The sequence below is a fragment of the Lutra lutra genome, chromosome 16 (genome assembly GCF_902655055.1).
Source record: "Lutra lutra chromosome 16, mLutLut1.2, whole genome shotgun sequence".
Lineage (NCBI taxonomy): Eukaryota > Metazoa > Chordata > Mammalia > Carnivora > Mustelidae > Lutra > Lutra lutra.
Genome location: NC_062293.1, coordinates 40,825,242 through 40,847,094, shown reverse-complemented (window position 1 = coordinate 40,847,094; position 21,853 = coordinate 40,825,242). Strand labels below are relative to the sequence as shown.

The following is a 21,853-nucleotide window of genomic DNA, read 5'->3' as shown; positions in this document are numbered from 1 at the left end:
ATTTAAGGGATGAGAAATATAAAAAATGAGAGAGTGGGGGGATGGGGGGAGGCATAGGGTGGTTGGGTTATGGACATTGGAGAGGGTATGTGCTATGGTGAGTGCTGTGAATTGTGTAAGCCTGATGATTCACAGACTTGTACCCCTGAAATAAAACATTATTATGTTAATAAAATTTTAAAAAATGAGACAAAGTATAAACTAGTGCATTCTGAAACTGATGACAGTTCAAATGACTTGGCTGGTGCAGAACACGCCCACATTAGCTTACATGAAGCTTTCAGTTACTCTCCATGCTTCATATGACACGGGACTGAGAACAGGAACTTGGAGCCAGCATTCACCATAAAACCTCATGATCTCAAGGCCTACAAATTGGAGGAGAGTTTGCTACCCTAATTTTCCAAATCAAAACTGTGGGTGCCTGAGTGGCTCAGTAGGGTAAGCGTCTGCCTTTGGCTCAGGTCATGATCTCAGGGTCCTGGGATTGAGTCCCACATTGGGCTCTCTGCTCAGCAGGGAGTCTGCTTTTCCCTCTCAACACCAACCCCCGAGTGCTCTCCCTCTCTCTCAAGTAAAAATCTTCAAAACAAATAAACAAACAAACTGGGCTTTGCTTTCTACGATGAGCTATTCAGAAATAGGACTATAGAGAATATATCTCAGAACATGAAAACAAGGGAATTATTTAATACAGGAAGAAATGGATAAAGAAATAGAAAATAGATTGGTGGTAGGAGAGCTTGCTTTTGGGTTTACAGAGAATTATACACATATCTATGTACGTACACATGTATTTTATGGATAACTATATACATTATGTAATTCTCAGTACATTTACACTGAAGGGTTGTCTCTCACAGAGACCTGCTCATATCGCTTCACAAAGGAAAAAAATTCTTGGCCTCTGATTTTTTAGGATTGACTTTTGAGAGGTGGTCTACTTACCTCTATCTCTCCAGAAGAGACATAAACATAGTATGTGCTACGTCTGAGGCGTAAGCAAGGCATCTTTTACACTTTATCTCAGTTCATCTTCGTAATAGCTCTATGAACATGTCTGAGAAAACCACAGCAAAGAGAAAAGAGGAACTCTCCCCAGAGTAACACTGCCTATAAATGATGAAATAAACTCCAGGCTACTTTGAATCCAAAGCTCGTATGTGTTCTATGCACATCACTTTACTGCCTGAGGCATGACAAACAGATACTGTAACATCTACTTGCCTGAATGTCAACGTCTGCCCACAGAAGTAAGTTGGAGCGCTGGAGTAGAGCACACCTGAGGACTCAGAATCATTCCGGAGGGCTATATTTCTTCGACTACTCAGGCTGTACCCCTCGAAGCCAGCTGTCCACTCTTTTTAGAAAGCAAAGAGATCAAAAATTATTAAAACCTTTTGAGGAGTATCTTCAACACAGACACATTACATAAAACTCAGAAGCAGAAGAGGCTACACTTAGGGGATATGGGCAAGTTCCATAAAGGAAGAGATTCAGTGACAGGGTATCCTGGTTAATCTTAAAAAAAAAAAAAAAAAAAAGAAAAAAGAAAAGAAAAAAAAAATTAAAAAAAAAAAAAAATCACAAAAAATGTGTTCGTCTATTCCTGCGCAGTTCTGGCAGGAACAGACAGAAGATCAAGTGAGTGCCATCTCCTGGCTAATGAAATCAGGGTGAAGCATAACTGTTTGAGTGTATTCCAAGCCTGATTAACAACTAGTTAACAAAGGAGTCTGAATATTTTAAAACAGTTATACAGGACAGACCAATTTCAAATCATAAGACCTCCATTCAGATAGTCACTGAAGGTCTAGAAAATCAGTATCTTTTTTTTTTTTTTTTTTTGAAAATCAGTATCCTGTCGCAACACTTCAAATCTTTGGATTTTGGGGATGCTGATAATCCTCCTAGCACTATTTCTGGACTCTGGAGATAAGAATGGATGAAAAGGTCTCAAGGGGCACCTGGGTGGCTCAGTGGGTTGAAGCCTCTGTCTTCGGCTCAGGACATGATCCCAGGGTCCTGGGATCGAGCCCCACATCGGGCTCTCTGCTCAGCAGGGAGCCTGCTTCCTCCTCTCTCTCTCTCTCTGCCTCTCTGCCTACTTGTGATCTCTGTCTGTCAAATAAATAAAATCTTAAAAAAAAAAAAAAAAAGAAAAAGAAAAAAAAAGAAAAGGTCTCAAAATTCCCATCAAGTAATTTGAATAGGAGACGCTCCACGTTGTTCTCACCAATGCAGGTTTTATGGTCAGAAAACCTGGCTGGCTGTGTGCAAACACTGTGCTGCCTTGAGCACAGACAGGCGCCAGCATTCTGAGACACAGCTGGGCTTCAGGAGAGAGAAGGCAGCAGCATACCATGAGGCACCAACGTGGAGTGACCCATCTGGGGGACGCTCCAAGGACTCCACTCCTGCCGGCCATCTCCTCGGGCGCAGACTCTGAACTGATAATCAACATTGGGGTCTATGTGCAACACTATGAACTCGGTTTCAGAGCCTACATATACGTCCTCAAAATGATTGGAAGTGCACTTGCGGAACTGCAGCCTGTAATCTTGGGCTGTGAAGTCGTCATCCACCTAAGGAGAAAGGCTTTGTGTTAGGTAAAGGTCAGGGAGCAGTTTCTCCCAGCATCATGGCTTAAGAATTCTGGGGCCATGCACAGAAGCCCAGTTGCTGAACATGGGCTATTCTCGGGGAGATCATAGCAAATAAGCCATCATTACTGCCCGTCTTTTCTTTATTGAACCATGTGCTCTACACTTCCCAGTTGGATTTGCAGAACTTGGCTTCCTTTGAAGAAACGGCATGTTTTCTCTCTCTCTTTTTTTAAAGACTTATTTATTCATTCTAAAAGGCCTTAAATATCTTGATTGCCAAAACACTATGTTCAGTGGTTACAATTTTGTTTTTACCAATTTTCCCAAGCAGCAGTAACAACAACAGAGTTGTTATAAAATGAAGAAAAAAACACAAAAAGAGCACACACACACAGAAGGAGGTGGTGGCTGCTTCTTAGATATTGATATTGGGGGCCATGCTTTCCACAGCCACCACCTGATAGCTATAAAAACCCCTAACTGTGGCGCCTGGGTGGCTCAGTGGGTTAAAGCCTCTGCCTTCAGCTCAGATCACGATTCCAGGGTCCTGGGATCGAGTCCCGCATTGGGCTCTCTGCTCGGCAGGGACCCTGCTTCCTCCAATCTCTCTCTGCCTGCCTCTCTGCCTACTTGAGATCTCTGTCAAATAAATAAATAAAATCTTAAAAAAAAAAAAGTTAAAAAAAAAAAAAACACCCTAACTGTAATGACAGTGTAATCTCCTTGAATTGTATGCATTATTATATCAAGGAGTTAGCTATCTTGCATGAATGCGCTCTTCTGTGTTTAGGTATCCCATGCCACTCTTGCTGTGAAACTGAAGTTCATATAGAAAAAAAACTTTTATTATAGGAAACTTTACAGCACTTGTGAAAACAATTCAATTTGGTTTACGCACAGTGTAATATTTCTGCAAGTAGGATCCAAAATTCCCCACAGACAAGGCTCTCATCCTCACAAGGTTTCGGCCTCAGCCTAACCCTCTGGGACTGTCCTATTGAACTGCTGCCAGGATTTTACATCCTGTTACCTCCACCTTCTAGAACATATTCTCTACTAATATTACTGAAACCAGTTTCTACTTCATACAGATTTTTTTTTTACAATAGCAATTAAAATTTATCTTCCACAAGTCCTCTTAAGAAAGTGATAACAGTTATCCATTTTGTGTATTACTATTTTAACATTATTGCTTCCTGTACCTGTACTTCCTTTAATTGATTTTGTTCCTCACCATGGTGTCTTGCCTCCTAACCCCCCCCATAAAGGAATACACTGTTAAAAATAATAATTAAATAAATGTTAATGTATTTATTCATTCCAAAAGAGAGAGGAGAGAGCATAAGCAGGGAGGGGTGCATGGAGAAGGACAGAGAGAGAATCCCCAAGCAGAGTCCCCACCGAGTACGGAGCCTGATGTGAGGCTCGATCCCAAGACCCTGAGATCATAACCTAAGCCAAAATCAAGAGCCGGCCACTCGACCGACTGAGCCACCCAGGTGCTCTGAAATGGCATGTTTTCTATACAATAAGGCGAAAGATAAAATACTGGAAGTTCAAAGATCAGAATCCCACAACTACCAAAACCAAGATAATTCATACCCAGAATATATAAAGGACTCCTTTAAAACTTAATAGAAGAGAAACCACCCAGTAAGAGAATGAACAAAAGGCACAAATAAGCATTCTGAGGAATTAGAAATATATGCTACCAAAAAATACATAAAACTATTTAACCTAATTGGTAATATGGATATTACAATCTGAAACCAAACTGAGATACCATACCACCAAAAACATTAAAGTTGGACAATGCCAAGCATTGGTCAGGATGCTGAGTACCAGGAACTCACACACTGCTGGTAGAAGGAAACCCTGGTATAATCACATTGAAAAGAATTTGGCATTTCTGGTACAGTACAAATCCAATACTCTAGGACCTCAAAATTTTACCGGATATATACTTGAGGAAAAATCCTTAGCCATGTACACAAGGGAACATGAATACCTCTGTTTATAGCAAAAAAAACTAGAAACCCTAGATCCACTGACAGGGAAAAGAATAAAAATGCAGTAAGAGTGTTTGTTTTGAACCAACAAAAACATCTATTTCTTTCTTCTATAACAAGGTTTCAGTAAAAAAATCCATTGAAGGGGGGCCTGGGTGGCTCAGTCAGTTAACCATTCGACTCTTGGTTTCAAGTCAGGTCTGATCTCAGGGTTGTGAGATTCATCCCCACACTGGGCTCCACGCTTGGCAAGGACTCTGTTCGTCCTTTTCTCTGTGTATCTCTCTCTCAAATAAATCTTTAAAAAGAAATCCACTGAGGGACGCCTGGGTGGGTCAGTTGGTTAAATGTCTGCCTTCGGCTCAGGTTATGATTTCGGGGTCTTGGGACCGGGTTCTGCATCAGGCTCCCTGCTCAGCGGGGCAGTGCTTGTCCTTCTCCCTCTGCCCCTCCCCTTGCTCATATTCGCTGTCTCGGGCACACACTCTTTCTCAAATAAATAAAATCTTCTTTAAAAATCCATTTAAGAAAAAACAATCATTTCCAGACTCTCAGTACCCACTCTGAATGATGTATCTGTCAACAGCCAAGACACTCACGACTCATTTGGACATGATTTTTATCTACAATATGGTAACTCATATACATAATATGATTTAATACAGAAGATTCTCAGCAATGTTGAGAATATGAAGAAACCACATTTTAGGATTTTTTTTAAAAAATTTTATTTATTTATTTGAGAGAGAGTAAGAGAGGGAGAGAGAGAGAACACAAGCAGGTGGAGGAGCAGAGGGAGAGGGCGAAGCAGGCTCCCCACCAAGCAGGAAGCCCCAGGCAGGGCTCCATTCCAGGACCTTGGGATCACGACCTGTGCCAAAGGCAGATGCTCTACTGACTGAGCCACTCAGGTGCCCCCAGGATTTTATTTCAGAAGGATCAGTTCAGTGTGGAACAGAAAATATCAGATACCCAATATTAGCTATCATCTTTTGGCTTTTGTAATAAACAGAAATGGGAAGAGATCTTCAATTTACTAAGGGTTAACTTTGGGAAATCTGTGATGGAAAATACCGTTGTGATACAGAGATTGTTAAATGTACCTTCAAAAACAATTTACCTCAAATGGGAAGAGCTACCTGCTTTCGAGTTCCTATGAATTCAATTGTAAAGCAAAAGGGACTTTTATTTGTGAAGAGAAGAAAACGTTCAAAGGTAGTTAATAAAAAAATCTAAAAGGCCGATTTCAAATCCATAATGTTGAAGCCACCTCCACAATTCTTAATCACGCACCTTACACCATCGAACAATGATGCCTCCTGGTTTCTCTATTAGCTCTTCGATCTGGACTGGAGGGCGAGATGCTACTGTTCCATGCTTGAAAATGTGGTCTTTCACTATGTTCAGAATTGAGTCATCCAACTGAGCGGACAAACAAGGCACATCAACCAGTAAAGGCACTTCTGGTAAGCTGAGGAAACAAAGCTTATGTGTTTACGAGGCTTTTAATGAAGGGTTAAAAATATGAAGCATAGTTTAGATAGGTCACATACTATATAATGATGCTGAAGCCCTCAGGAAATAATGCTAATGACAGCAGGGGCTGTGGAAGACATTACATAAAGATTCTCTTCCCAAATAAATATAAGCAAGAAAAGAGAAAATTGGTAGGTTCACCACTGTCAAGTTTATACCAAAAAATCAGTTTTAGTATTTCTTCAGTATTTAGAATTTCTTAAAATTTGATAATTCTCTTACACATTAGAATTGAAGAAAATCTATAGTAATACTATGCCAAAAATTACAATGGCAGCTATTTCATACCACTAATACTGGTATGGGCAGTCAACCTTGAAATATGTATTTTCTATCTCATTTACTCAGAATCTTTAATGGGGCGGTGGGGGGAGGGAATGCAGGCAGTTTAAATGCTTAAAACTAAGCCTGAACGGCACTAACTCCTTTACCTGTCCAACTGAATGTGTGAGGCCTTTTTGGTAAAGTTCCACAGTTTTTCATTCTGTTCTCCTACACCACCAAGAATGGCAATCTCCCCTACAATCAGGAATGAGAGAATAAATACACCAAAAAACGGTCACATTATAAAGTAATCACTACAGCTCATGTCTAGGTGGTCTCTGGTTTCTTGCAAATAATTCTTAAGTGATTCCACAGTCAAGTTCCCAAAAAGTGAAAGTAAAAACTATTTTAGAAGTGACTCTAAGGTGAAGCTCACAAAGAAAAGGGATAAATAATGGTAACATTTTACCAGGAATGAAAGATTCTGCTCTGTATGAAGAAATCTGATCTGCTGACCATTTTTACACAAAGGAGAGGGTCTAGGTCCTTTTTTCCATCTCTCCTACAGAATCTTGATTTACAGAACTCCAACACAAGCCAGGACAGATGTTACGCTGATAGAAAAATAGAGCATGGGTTCTTTTTTTTTTTCTTTGAGAGAGAGAAAAGATGCGGGGAAGGAGAAGCAGACTCCCCACTGAGCAGGGAGCCTGATGCGGGGCTCGGTCCCAGGATCCTGGGATCATAACCTGAGCCGAAGGGAGATGCTCAACTGACTGAGCCACCCAGATGCCCCACAGGCACGAGGTCTCATAAAATCAAATGATACAGCTGTTTTCCTAAAAGAATATCACATATTAGAAATTATTCCACAGAAAAATAAAGAAGAAAAGTTATCTAAAGGCATTAAAAAAAAATGACCAACTGCTATGGCCTTCCACACCCCCCATTCCCTCTGAATGTGCCCTGGAATGCCTCAAGTTTTTTGGGACCACAGGACAGGACATTCTCCCTCAGCAAGAGGAAAACAGGACATATTGAACACTGCCTCAAAGTCCTCAAAATTCCATAAATAAGTTTTTATCCCCTGGGAGGGAGGAAAGAGGTTGAAATTCAAAATATTTCTGAAGTCTAAAACCATTTAAGCATCAGATGCTGTAACAAACAAGTTTGTGCCTCAAAGGATTTCTTTTCTAAAATAAGAACATTTCTCAGTCCTCGGGGTGAGGAGTAGATACTCCTGACCTGTGAACTGCTTCTGGGTTTGTTTCCCAATGCAAAGCCTCTCAGGAAAGACACTCTGTGGCCCCACAAAAAATAATTTTCTCAAAGGCAGTGTTATGGTCAGTGGCAAATAAGCAGTTCTCACCGAAGAGGAGACAAAATGTCATCAGCACGTAAAGATAACAGCAGTGCCACATTCTAAATGGGACTGAAAGGGGATGAATTTCCAGTGAGAGTGACAGACACCATGAGCCATGCACCCTCTCCGTCCCATGGCATTCACAGCACTCAAGGCAGGATGGGTACTTTTCAGGCTCTGGCTGTGGCTCCTTTGTCCTCGATTGTCCTTTCAATGCTGGCATCGCCTACCACGCTCTCTCCTCATAGGACACACTAGCTTTGGAAGATCTACTAGCTCCCACGGAGTCAGACTTGATGTACACACCGTCAATTACCATCTTGCCACACTGCTCTCTCTCCTAAGCCACACGCCACATGCCCAGCTACCGTCTGGGCATCCTGAGCATCTCAGATGCAACACGCCCCAAACTGAATGCCTCACTACTCACTGAAGCCCACCTTTCTCCTTCGTTTTCTACATCAGTAAACAGCACAATTCAACCTGCTCATCCAAAATCCGGCTGGTTTTGGTCATCCTAAATCCTTCCCTTTATTCTCCAACCTAGCTCCAGGCAATCACCAATAATCGACATTCACTGATAGGTAAACTCGTAAATAATTTTCTCTCTAAAAAGTCTTAAAATCAGCTCCACTTTGTCTCCACCATGATGAAGCCCACTGCCTTCTTCATTTCCTGCTGGAGTAGTGCTACAGCTTCTCAATTGGCCTCTTTGACCTCCAGTCTTATATCTAATCTTATATCTTATATCCAGTCTTATATCTAATACCTAATACAATCTCCAAACTACAGGCAGCATCATTTTTTTAAAAAATGCAAATCTGATTGTGTAACTCTGCTGCCTAAAATATTTCAATAGACCCCTGATAGGCCATTCACTTCACTCGTGATGCTACTTCTGCTTCCAATTGTGCTATTACCTCCGTTTCTTCCTTTGTCGCTTAATGAACTCCTCCCACAGAAAGCTATCCACTCTCCCACAGTTAAGCACTTTCCCTTCCGTGCTCCTTTAGGTCTTAGATCTCTCTCAGCTCCTTTAGGTCTTAGATCTCTCTCAGCACGTATGCCTCTCACTGTGCTGTGAGCCCCAAAAGGCAGAACCGTTACTTTTTTATTTAATGTACTTGATAAAGATCTGTGTGAAGGGAGGAAAGTGGACATGAAGACAGGAAGATAGCAAGGCAAGATCTGGGCGTGCTTTAACCACAGTAATTGGCTGCAGATAGGCATATAACCACTACGATTTCAGGAGTAAACACCAATTACAATTTTTAACCTTCTAAAACTAACAAAGGAATTAAATTCTGTGAACACTCTGAAAAATATATGAACAGACTCAAAAGGACCTTAAAGTCACAGTGTTAGCAGTGAATAAGACACTACCAAAACACCATTTGAGAAAAACCATTATCCCTTGTCTTATAACTGATTATAATTAACATTTTAACTACATTCACCCTGGGAGACCTCACTATGTATCTGGCATCCTATATTACAAACGATTCTGAGGTAGGAACATGCTAAGCACCGCACAGATGGCAACAAGCCTGCTGGCACCCTGAGAAATTAGCAAAGAGCCAAACTGAATGCGCCCCACTTGATAGGCTCCCTGGACTCCCACCTTCTTGGACTAAGTCCTCTGCAGTATTAACTCCGTGCTCTATGAGCTTCTGGCAGTCATCTAGAGGTTTAATGGTTTCCTGTTCAATCGTGTCCACCTCTTGCAAAAGGGTCACCAATCGCTCATCCAGGAGCTTCCCAAGGGTTCCCTTTAAATCATTAAAATGCTGTTTGAGGACATCTCTGGTCTGTGATGCACTCTCTTTGATCTGAAAAGAAAGAACACAAAAATTCAGAATTGGAATCTCTAGAAAAGGCTAATCCCCAGGTATCACCCCTAATCCCAAGGCACTACACAACGATCACCTTCCATTTGTTGACAAATCAAATGTGATTCATTTGCACAAACTTGGAGAAATGCACAGTACTGGCCTTCATGTAAGACAGAATGGGCTCAAACCGTGGTTCTATCATTCACAAACTACATCGGTCTGGTCATGTTAATTAAGCACACCACACCTCAATTTCCTTATTTGTTAAATGAATATAATGCTTACTTCATGGAGTTGCTGTTAACAGGATTAAATAATCTATGTATTATGCTTTGTAAAATTACTGGCACATTGTTGTTCCCAATTTAAAAAAATATTAGAAAGTATCATTATCACACAAAGTAGTTTTTGGCAATCGTATGTTTCAGTACAAAACAATATTTAAGTAGGAGGGAGTTAAAATTCATTTTACTGAAAAGTAGTAAATAAATGGTAAATCAGAAAGCCATACTATAGGGGCATCTGCGGGGGTCAGTCAGTTGAGCATCTGATTCTTGGTTCAGCTCAGGTCATGATCTCAGGGTCGTGGGACAGAGCCCTGTGTCAGACTCACACTCAGCATGGAGTCTGTTTGAGAGTCTGTCTCTCCTTCTTCTTCTCCCTCCACTCCTCCTCACCTCTAAAATAAATAAAACTAAATAATAAATAAAAGAAAGCCATAATTTAAAAAAAAAAATCACCTAAGGGATAAAATGCTCTCATTATACTAAGAGAAAGCTAAGAATTTATTTAAAATTCAAAGGGGCTCATAGAAGGCAGAAAATCTTCATGAAAACACACCTCTGGGACAATAATTTAATCTTTTCTGAGTCAGGGAGCCCGGCTAGCTCAGTCGGTAGAGCAGGAGACTCTTAATCTTTTCTGAGTCATTTTCCTCTTTGCAAATCTCAATGAAAGGTTTACAGACCCTCTCTTTCCAGTAAACGAATACTCCATACCCTAAAGAAATTAATTCAATTTCAGAACTTACAAATTCCCTCAAATCTCAATCATGGCTGGCCGGCAACAGTAATTCTGAAACTCGGTTTGCAGAAGAATCATGTAGGCTACCAGATACAATTTAGAGTGCAGGGCTCCATCCCAGACCTACTGATCCAGAACCTTTGAAGAGGGCTGGAGGGTACGGACGGAGTTCTTGTCCACAAGCACCCCTGTGAGTAGGCAGCTCACACTTTGAGAAACATTGCCCTCTGGTCCACAGAGCACAGATTAAGAGCTGCTCCTCTGGGAGATAGGAGAGGGAAATCTTTACAGCTTACACATATTTTGAAAACAAACCAGTTGTCTACACAAACACTTTTTTTTTTTTTCCTAAGATACAGACAACACACAAGTCACTCACTTAACAGGAAAATTCTTAAAACCAAAATAGCTCTGAATCAAAGCAAACACACATTTTACTTTGGGGATATTACCATATTAATTTCATAATGACATTATTACATTTATTACTCTAACCCTTTGGCTAACTTTATCTTTCCAAGAGCGTTTGAAGTCCAAGAAAATCCACAAAGTACAGGGTTTCAACAGTTAATAGAGAAATTTAGAAAGTTTTCCATTTATTCTCTAACACTAAATTTAAAAAGCAGAATACAGGGGTGCCTGGGTGGCTCAGTCAGTTAAGCGCCTGCCTTCAGCTCAGGTCATGATCCCAGCGTCCTGGGATCGAGCCGTAGCAGGCTCCCCGCTCAGTGGGGAGTCTGCTTCTTTCTTTACCCACCCCCCCGCCCCCGCATGCCAGTCTGCCTACTTGTGCTCTCGCTCTCTGTCAAGTTAAAAAAACAAAAACAAAACCACCAACAAAAACTTTAAAAATAAAAATTAAAATGCAGAATACAAAACTGTTTTCCAGAAACGTTCACAACCATGTAAAAACAAAAGGGGTCAATGCTCAGGGAGTACAAAAACAAAATACAGGGGGGAAAAAAAAGATGAGTTTGATTGGCTGAAGTGGATAATGGAAATAATTTTTTCTCCTTTTGACAGTAATGTAACTTACAATAGTGTATGTGCAGTAAATGGTGGAATTCGTTAAATCATAAAGAAAAAGAGAGACCCAACTATAAGTTTAATTGTTAAGTAGTCTCTGTACACTTACAAGGGAACTTCCATGAAATAAACCAAAGCCAAAATTTAAAAAGAAAGGGAGTGGGCCGTACTCAAAATGTTCCAGTTCATTACTCATCTGTGGGATCCTGGGTCCTTAAGACTCACACCCTAACATACATAGCACCTGGGAAACAAATGTTGTTGAGTAAAAATGAAGTTAACTGTGTACATGTATACGGCCTTTTAATTTTTTTTTAAAGATTTTATTTATTTATTTGATAGAGAGTGAGAGAGAGCAGGAAAGGGGAGAAGGTCAGAGGGAGAAGCAGACTCCCCGCAGAGTTGGGAGCCCGATGCAGCACTCAATCCCAGGACTCCGGGATCATGACCTGAGCAGAAGGCAGTCGCTCAACCAACTGAGCCACCCAGGCGCCCTATAAGACCTTTTTTAAAGAACCAGGGAGAGCACGTCTCATGATTTTGATACATCACCTGGAATACTGTTAGAAATACAGACCGTTAGGCCCCACCCAGAACTACTGAATCAGAACGGACATTTTAAACAAGATCCCCAGGTGAATCACGACAGACCTTATAGATACCAAAATAAACGAAGACATGTTGAAGCACTGTAATACAGGTCACACCCCCACAACCAAGAGGAAATTCTGCAGTTGAGAAGCATACAATGAGGTCCTGTCTCACTCTTTTAACGGATACGGCACACACAGGAAGTGCATTGGTTAGGTAAAGTCAATTTCCTCTTTAGAAAGAATTCAAAAGCTTGAACAGTTTCAGTGCACAACTATGTTTTGTTTTTGTTTCAGAACGGCAGAGGAAAGAAAAGAGGAAGTACAGGAACATAAAGCAGTGAGAAGACTGGGCAGGGGAGACTCCATTTCCAAACGCACCTCCTATACTTATAAACATAGTCCCTTTCGTTTATAGAACACCAACCACCCGTTTCATTTGCTTGGCTTGAAGGAACTAAACCATGCAGACTTCTCCGCTCAGTGATTCTTCTTATTCGATGTGGTACCATGGTCCATGTGTGTCCTGCCTGTTCATTAACTTCACAAGGACTCTGAGAGGTGGGTCTCTACTGTCTATACTGAAGAGGGTGAAGCTTGAAGAAGTCATATAACTTTCCTAAGGCTTCACAGTGCCAGAAAAAGTCTGACTCCAAGGACCATGGTCTTCCCACTTTTCCCATTTTCAGAAGTTCCCAGGCAAACCTATAAGTGATGTACGGACTGCAAACACTTCCTGCTGTAACTTGTATTTCTTATCCTTGCATATCAAGAATCATAGGGTAGATAACCACACAGCCCCAAATGCTACCTAGCCTTTCTAGGGCCAAACAACTGCGATGTTAGTAACAAAGCAGATTTAAGTAGAACAAATGATACACAACTCAAGGTCTTAAAAAGGAAACTGTCATATACACTGTTTATGCTGATTAATAATATTCAAACCAATTTCTCACTAAAGCCTCTACTGTAATAGACCATTAAAACTCACTTCTTAGGGCACCTAGGTGGCACAGTTGGTTGGGCATCCAACTCTTATTTAAGCTGAGGTCATGATCTCAGGTTGTGGGATCAAGTCCTGCATCAGGATCCGAACTTTGTGCAGTCTGCTAGGGACTCTCTCTCCCCCTCCCTCTACCCCTCTTCCTGAGTGCGCACACACTCTCTCTAATAAATAAATCTTTAAAAAAAACCAAAAACTTACCTTTACTGCAGTTTAATCCCTAAGCAACTGTATTTTTAAAGTTTTAACAGGAGGATGAGTTCACACAATGCCAAAAAGTCATCAAGTTTACACATCGATACTAAGGTTTGCAAAAGCCTAGTAAATATATACTTCACAGCCCTCCAAGACAACAGTGACTGACACATTTTCCTCCAGTTTAGCTACTAAAAAGCTCAAAAAACCTATGTAGAATTTGACTTAAAACATCTGTGGTCTTCAGTAGCAATATAAAATTGCTACATCAATATAATACAATAATAATAACAGCATATGTTAGAAAAAAGTACCAGAATCTCCCCTATCTCCTCTAAAACATGCATTTTTTTTTTAAAGATTTTATTTATTTATTTGACAGAGAGAGCTCACAAGTAGGCAAAGAAGCAAGTGGTGGGAGGAGGAAGCAGGCTCCCCACTGAGCAGAGAGCCCGACGCGGGGCCCAATCCCAGGACCCTGGGATCATGACCTGAGCAGAAGGCAGAGGCTTTAACCCACTGAGCCAACCAGGTGCCCCTAAAACATGAATTTTTATAACTTCATAGAAGAAAATAATTTTTAACCTCCAAGTTTAAGAATTTATTTTGCCAACTAGTAATAAGAAACTAAAATGATTTTATTTTTAAGATTTCATTTTTAAAGTAATCCCTACACCCAAAGTGGGGCTCAAATTCACAATCCTGACATCAAGAGTCACACGTTCCACCCACTGAGCCAGCCAGGCACCCCAAAACTATTTAAAATTAGACACTGGCTTTAAACACTTAGCTAATAAGAACATAATGATCAAAAATAAAAGACAAAGTAAATATATAAAATAGTCAACTGAAATTGAAAAAGCTAACCAAAATGTTTCTTCTTGGTTCATGTGAAATGTACTGCATCAGCTCTTCGTCTTCACACTGACACCAAGACCTTAGTCACTAAAAATAACGATGACGATGATGATGGTGCAGCAACAGTAATACGGCAACAGCTATCATCTACTGGACACCTGCTGTGTGACAGCCCCTTACACACATGGTCTCACTTAAATGCTACCACAACAACCCTATGAAGAAAGCATCTATAAATAACTAACATAGTGGAGTCAGAGACATAAACATGCTCACATCAGAAAGCTAGAACGGTGATAGAGAATTTGAATTGTATGACCCACTTAGGGACTTGTAAGTGCTGCCACATGTCCTTCTTGCCTTTCTTACAGTTAGGCTTTCTTTTCTTAATGCCTATTTGAAAACATTCAGAAAGAAAATCTTTATTATAGGATTTGGCAGTCTGTTACGTGAGTGGCCCCCAGTGAACCACGAACCACATGTCCTGATACTGTATCGCAGTGCAGTCCTCCCCCCAGGAGCACAACGGGGCCATGACGAGCACTTGCAGGCCTATGTGCATAGCCACAGAGTGGGACAGAGACTGTGCCAGCTCCAGGTCTAGCAGCCTAGCAACTGCCACTCGTGCACTTTTGAGGGTCCTGACCCACCATGTAAGATGTCTGGGTACCCTTCTGGAGAGTGGAAGGGGGAGATGACAGGGAAGGGTGGGAGGAAGGGAAGAAGGCTGGCATCCAGGCCCAGCCATGCCAGCATTCCAAGGGAGTCCTGCAGCCACTGAGGCTCCAAACAGGTAGGTGAATGTCCTTTCTTGAACATTCCAGCCTTAGCTGCAATTTGACTGCAATTACTTGGGTGTTGCCAGCAAAATCAGAACCGCCCAACCAAGCCCCAGTCACTCCCCAGAATAGTAAGCAAGATGGCTTTTTAAGGCATTACGCTTTGATATAGTTTATTATGTAGCAACAAATAACCAAACCATACGAGAAAACAAAAGTTTAATTCTTGATTATCTGCATTAAGAATAGAGTGCATATGATCAAGACCACGAACAATCTAAAAAGAATGTCGGCAAAATTACACCCACGACATTCATAAAGGCACTTATTCAATATTTATTGAGGTCTAGTATGTGCCAGGAGCCGGGATTATAAAGATGAATAAAGCATGGCCCTGACCTCAAAAAAACTGTCATTCTGGTAAAGGAGCTAGTTGCCTGCACACATAACTACGATAAAAAGTACTAAGTTCCTTTTTTTTTTTTTTTTTAAGATTTTATTCATTTGACAGAGAGATCACAAGTAGGCAGAGAGAGGCAGGCAGAGAGAGAAAGGGAGGCAGGCTCTCTTCCAAGCAGAGAGCCTGAAGCAGGGCTCAATCCTAGGACCCTGGGGTCATGACCTGAGCCTGAAGGCAGAGGCTTAATCCACTGAGCCACCCAGGTGCTCCCCCACCCCTTTTTTTTTTTTTAAGATTTTATTTATTCATTTGACAGAGACTGACAGCAAAAGGGAACAAAAGCAGGGGGAGTGGGAGAGGGAGAAGCAGGATTCCTGCTGAGCAGAGAGCCTGATATGGGGATCGATCCTAGGACCCCGGGATCATGACCTGAGCTGAAGGCAGACGCTTAACCAACTGAGCCACTCAGGCGCCCCCTCCATCAAAAATTTTTAAAGATTTTATTTAGTTTTGAGAGACAGAGGAGGAAGAGCAAGGCGGAGGGAGAGGGAGAGAATCTCTACCAGACTCTGTGCTAAGCCCAAAGCCTGACTCGGGGCTCAATCTCACAGTCTTGAGATGGTGACTTGAGCCAAAACCAAGAGTTGGAGGCTTAACTGACTGAGCCACCCAGGCGCCCCTTTCTCTATAAAAATCATACCTATCCTACAGTTACATTGAAAAAAATATCTACACAGAGAAAACCTGGGCACCTCTGTGACAAACAGCTTATCATTAACATCACTGATTTTAACATTACTGAGGCAGAATACAGGTTTTAATTCTCATCTATATCCTATGTTTCAAGTGAGTTTTGGACTCAATAAACAGCTTTCAGAGTGCCATGTTTAAAGACATTTGTGAAAAGACTTATTTGAGAAAAGAGGACTGAAAAGCCAATATAAACATGTGGTCTTCTGAACACAAATATGTGTGTGCAGCTTCTCCCCCCCACCCCCCACTCTTGGCTGTTGACTATTTAGTTTTGCTTCTAGAGCATTGCTTCTAGTATTTTGGCACACCTAAGTCAATACATCTCAGCCTACCACCAACAAATGCTTCCCAAGTTGCTAAATGCTCCATATAATACTAACCAAAAGAAAAAAGATGGATATGAAGTTGCATATAAGTAGTCCCTTAATTTTGCAAAATAATAGGTCTAGAAGGACACAGCAAAATCTTAACAGTGGTTGTCAGTAAGTAGTAGAATTATAGGTTATTTTAAAATTATTTCATCTGTTCTTGGTTTCCCCAGTTCTAGATTTAACCTTTCCTTAGGACAATTTGGTAAGTACTACTACAGTAACATCATTTTCAGACAGATTTTTGGGCTGTTTTGAAAATGGGTAACAAAAGGGGAAGTGGGAGATAAAAGAAGCAATAATAGCGTTCTTTTCTTTGCTGAGCTACCAAGGCTTCCTGCCCTGGTTTTCTGAAATAACATTTCTCCCCCCACTGACTTCTAGGTCTGTCCCAGTCTTTAACTAATAGGCTATGAGTTTTCAAACCCCGTGGGAGTAACTACCTAGAGAAGACACGGTATTATATATTAAGAGTATCAAGACTGCTCGTTAAATCTTCAAAAAATTATATGAAATCAACTATTAAAAAATTGAAAACAAAACACTATAAAGACAAATGGCCATATTACAGATATTAGGACATGATAGGACAAGCACTAGCTTATTGTCAATTACTCACTTGTGTATCACTGCATAATTATCTAACAAACCTATGATATTTCAAATGACATTTTGTTTTGTTTAAAGGAGGCTCTGTGGGCGCCTGGGTGGCTCAGTAGTTAAGCATCTGCCTTAGGTCATGATCCCGGAGTCCTGGGATCCAGCCCCGCACTGGGCTCCCTACTCAGCAGGAAGCCTGCTTCTCCCTCTCCCACTCCCCCTGCTCGTGTTCCCTCTCTCGCTGTCTCTCTCTTCGTCAAATAAAAAAATACAATCTTTAGGGAAAAAAAGCAAAAAAAAGGAGGCTCTATGCCTAACGCAGGGCTTAAATGCATGACCCCAACATCAAGATCATGTGCTCTACCAACTGAGCCAGCCAGGTTTTAATCTTGAGGATAAATAACACACAGTTTGATTAAACTAAAGAAATCAGTGCAGAGCTGATAAATTGGTAATGGTATACTCTAAGGCAGTGTGCCTCGATTTTTAATGTGCATTTGTATCACACCTGACAATCTTGTTCAAGCAGACTGTGATTTAGTTAGGTCTGGTCTGATTCTTGCATTCTTCGCAAGCTCTCAGGTAATGGACCACACCTGTGGTAGCAAGGATCAAAAGGACACCACTGGCTGGAGCTAGGTAGGCTCCTCAGCATATCTTAATTAGGTAACAGGATCTGGCCCTTTACTCTGAAGAGAAGAGACTTGCTTGCTTTCATCAAGGCCCTGAGAGATACTGAATCACACTAAAAGGCACATGAAGGCTGACACGTTCATTTTCTAGCAAGAACTGTAACTGTATACAGACGAGAACAGTAGTATCTCTCACTATAGGCACCTGCATGCCTCAAACTAATCCCCCTTTGATAATGTACAAAGAAGGAGTTTCTGGACCTGCAAAGCTTAAGGATTAGGCCCCAGACAATGGCAATATCGTCCAGGTAGTATCACTCTGTGAGGCCCATTTGACTGGCCAGCTGACATCACCATGTGACATCTTGATCAGCTATCACTTACAATGAGTGGGAAAGCCAACCCTGTACAAATAAACAAGGAACAAAAACACAACGGAAGTGAAATCTAAAAATGAAGACACAAGAATTTAGGTTTTTCCTATTTGTTTTGTCTTTAGGAGTAATAGTCCCAACACCCATGAACAAAGGGAAAAGTAAATCTGCGAGAACACTAGTCTATTTCCCTCACCATGGTATTTCTAAGAGCTAGAAGTATCTCTGACCCATCCAGTAAATATTTACTGGGTGAATGAACAAATGAATTTAGAGAGAGTGGGTGTTAATTTCTTCGGTATTTACATCTTAGTACCAAGGATTCCAGGGAACTATAGAGAACTATTCTTAATGATTTCAACATCATTTAGGCCAGGTTGGCTGTAAACATTATCTGGTTTCCTGAAGACAACAAGAACATCTCTCTGGTCTTCAACTTATTTAAACAGTAAGAGTTACAGACTACCAGTACATTCCTACACAGCACTTCCTTTTCTGTAAAGACAGAGGGTAGGGCCTAAACTTAACCACAAGAAGAGAAACTGCCACATGCTGGCAGTTCTTTTTGACAGAATAACAACGTAGGTTTGCTCTTCTCCCTTCTCAATTTTCATAGACATGGCTTCTTAACATGAGACAAATTTCATCAGAGATTTTTAAAGCGTAAGAAACAAAGGCAAAGACAAAAAGGATCCCAAGGGCTTGAGAGAGTTAAACAGAGTTACCATATAACACTCCGATTCCTAAGTATATACTGAAAGAGCTGACAACATATCCACATAAAAAACTTGTAAATGAATGTTCACAGCAACATTATTCATAATAGCCAAAAAGTGAAAGTAATCCAAGTGTCTACCAGCTGATTCATGTATAAATAAAATGCGGTATATCCATGCAACAAATATTATTCAGCCATAAAACGGACTGAAGTACTGACACATTCAAGGATGAACCTTGAAAACATGCTAAGTCAGAGAAGCCAGTCACAAGGGGCCACAGGTTGTATGGTTCTATTCATACATAATGTTCAGAACAGGCAAATCCAAATAGAGAAAGGAGTTTAATGGTTGTCAGTATGGGATTTCTTTCTGGGGTGATGAAAATGTTCCTGAATTAGGTAGTAGTGATGGTCGCACAACTTTGTCAATATACTAAAAAATGCTGAATTGCATATCTTAAGGCATGAATTTTATGGTATGTAAATTATATATCAATTTCAAAAAAATCATACACCAAAAGGAAATAAAATCAGCAAGTAAAAAATATACACAAAGGGGAGCATCTCTCCTCTCTGCTCATCCTTCCCCCATGCAAAATCTTTCACTAAAAAGCCAAATTTTAGGTAGTTATTCTGAAAATGACTGAAACCCTAAAAATAGCCTAACCACCAAACAAAAGCAGCTGCTTATTTTGATAACATTCTTGTAACACAGACCTTCCTTAGAATCCAAGCTGACAGAGGACTTATTCTACAAACCCAAATATACACAGTCCACTAGAATTAGCTTTGAGGAGAGACACCTTGTACCTGGCACAAAACACAATTCAGTTCACAAAAGAGAACTACACTATTAGTCCAGTCAGAGGGCAATGTCATCAGGGACCTGTAATGGATGTTCTCTTAGTGTTTTCGGCCTCCAGCCTGAGACAGTGGGCCTCAAATGCAAAACAAAAACCCATTCTTAACTACACTAACTTATAGGAAAGTATGTCCTGTATTTACATTATTGGATATAAAATTTAAAAGGATACAGGCCTGGAAACTGAATTCTAAGCCATTCAGAATGTGATCATTCTAAATGTGTTCAGTGAATCCAAAATTACAGAAGAAATTAATAAGTACTACTCTCAGGTGCTAAGCTCATTCATTTAGTGACAACTTTATTGTTTCTTAGTTGCAGACACAGTTAAGTAAACATCCTGCTCATTTAGAAGATACCTTAACTGGCTGAAACATTAGTCATATAATAAGAGATACTTTAATCTCTTTTGAAACAATGTCCTAGATTTAGAACCTCTATTTCAAAACAGCAGAAGGAATAAGGCAGAGGTTTTCAAATGGAAGTCAAGATGAATACACTGGAAGGCTATGAAAAGCATTCACCAAACTGCATAACCATATCTACGTTTTGCTCCCAGTTTTGATACTTGACTACAAATAATGCCCAGCCTACAGGAGCTCTACAAGGTTTTCAAAATATAGAAAACCGAGAGCATGCCAAGTATTCTTAATGATGAGGATCTCCAAAGGTACTGTTTTCACAGCACTATTCTACCAGCTGTACATTTTCAGAATAAGTGCAGTATGGGAGTTACTAGAATGACAACATAGATTACTATCAAGTGTGGGTGCCTGGCTGGCTCAGTTGGAAGAGCATGCAACTCTTGATCTCCAGGTCATGAATTCCAGCCCTACTGGGTGTAGAGATTACATAAAAATAAAATCTTAAAAAAAAAAAACCAAACCCACAGGATTGATATTAAGTGTGATACAGAAAAATCCCACTCACTCAAATGATTCTACTCAGATGGAACCCAACTCACTGGAAAAACATCTATGAAGATCCTGTGTAAATAGTTCTTTGAGGATTATCTGTGCTATTACACATTGGCAGTGGGTTGTATCTTTTTTCTGTATATGTTCCAGGGTGTTCCTATGTCTTTGATAACCATGTCCCCACAGAAGAGATAATGCTGTCACTTGAAAGCATATTTAGCTTTTCCTTTCAGCACTCCTTTCTTTAAATCTTTTTCCATTTCCTTACACTTTTGTACTCCAACCCTCAAGTACTTCAGTTTTCCTTCTTTTGCCCTTCCAACACGGCTCCACCTAAAAAATTCTAAACCATCTAGAATAGGGTTATGCTAAAATTTTTTTTAATACACTCAAGGTTACATATTAAGTACTACTCTCAGGCATTCATCCCATTCATTTAGTGTTAACTCTACTGCTTCTCAATTAGCTCTCTCTTTAGTCCTCCCCTTCCATATATCCCATTCAGGCTCTCTAAAATCAGTCTTCATCCCCAAGACAGGTTTGCCCAAAGAATGTCCACCTCCCCCAACTCTCCCCAGTCCTCCGTGCCCTCTGTGCCGACGCCTCGGTTTTTGCTCTGCTCCCTCGCTCCCCACAACCTCCGCCCCTATCCCCACGACTGCCTCATACAGTTTAGGGAACGCCCATCACTCTCTCCCTCGATCCCCCAAACTTGTCCCTTCCCCTTAAGACCCCTCCACACCCCCCCCCCAACTCGCACCCACCTCCCTAGTTCCCAGACCCTGCTGGGTCTCCCGGCACCCTCAGAGCCTCCGCCCTGCTCCCGCCCTTTGGAGCCCTCCTAGTCCTCCACCCACCCACCCGACCGGCACCCCGCGCCCTCCCCGGGGCCCTCAGCACCCCTCCGGGCGAGGCCCTCCGACCTGCCTCCGCGCCTCCCGCAGCCCCTGCAGCCTCTGGCCCAGCTCCCGCCGGTAGCTCTGCGCCGCCTCCACGTTCTCCCGGGCCTCCTGCAGCAGCAGCTCGGGCTCCAGCTCCATCGCCCCCTCGTCCGGCCGCACGGCCGGCGGCTGCGGGCGCGGTTCCCCCACAGTCCCGGGCGCCGACAAGCCGCCCGGCTTTACCACGCGCAGGCGGAAGCACCG

The 21,853-nt window shown here is 41.4% G+C and overlaps 1 protein-coding gene across 2 annotated transcripts in view; it reads right to left on the bottom strand.

Moving 5' to 3' along the window:
* Positions 1 to 21,845, bottom strand: part of CRLF3 (cytokine receptor like factor 3) — a 36,948-nt gene extending 15,103 nt beyond the window's left edge. The window contains exons 1-6 of one of the 2 annotated variants that reach the window (XM_047708102.1): positions 21,632 to 21,845; positions 9,400 to 9,607; positions 6,583 to 6,670; positions 5,909 to 6,086; positions 2,363 to 2,585; positions 1,228 to 1,360 (exon numbers count right to left, since the gene is read on the bottom strand). In XM_047708102.1, the coding sequence (XP_047564058.1) occupies positions 1,228 to 1,360; positions 2,363 to 2,585; positions 5,909 to 6,086; positions 6,583 to 6,670; positions 9,400 to 9,607; positions 21,632 to 21,748 (947 nt within the window). In that variant the 5' untranslated portion in view covers positions 21,749 to 21,845. Of the gene's footprint in view, positions 1 to 1,227; positions 1,361 to 2,362; positions 2,586 to 5,908; positions 6,087 to 6,582; positions 6,671 to 9,399; positions 9,608 to 14,314; positions 14,371 to 21,631 lie in introns of those variants that run through there. The other variant, XM_047708101.1, reaches the window with a different exon arrangement.
* Between the last annotated feature and the right edge of the window lie 8 nt (positions 21,846 to 21,853).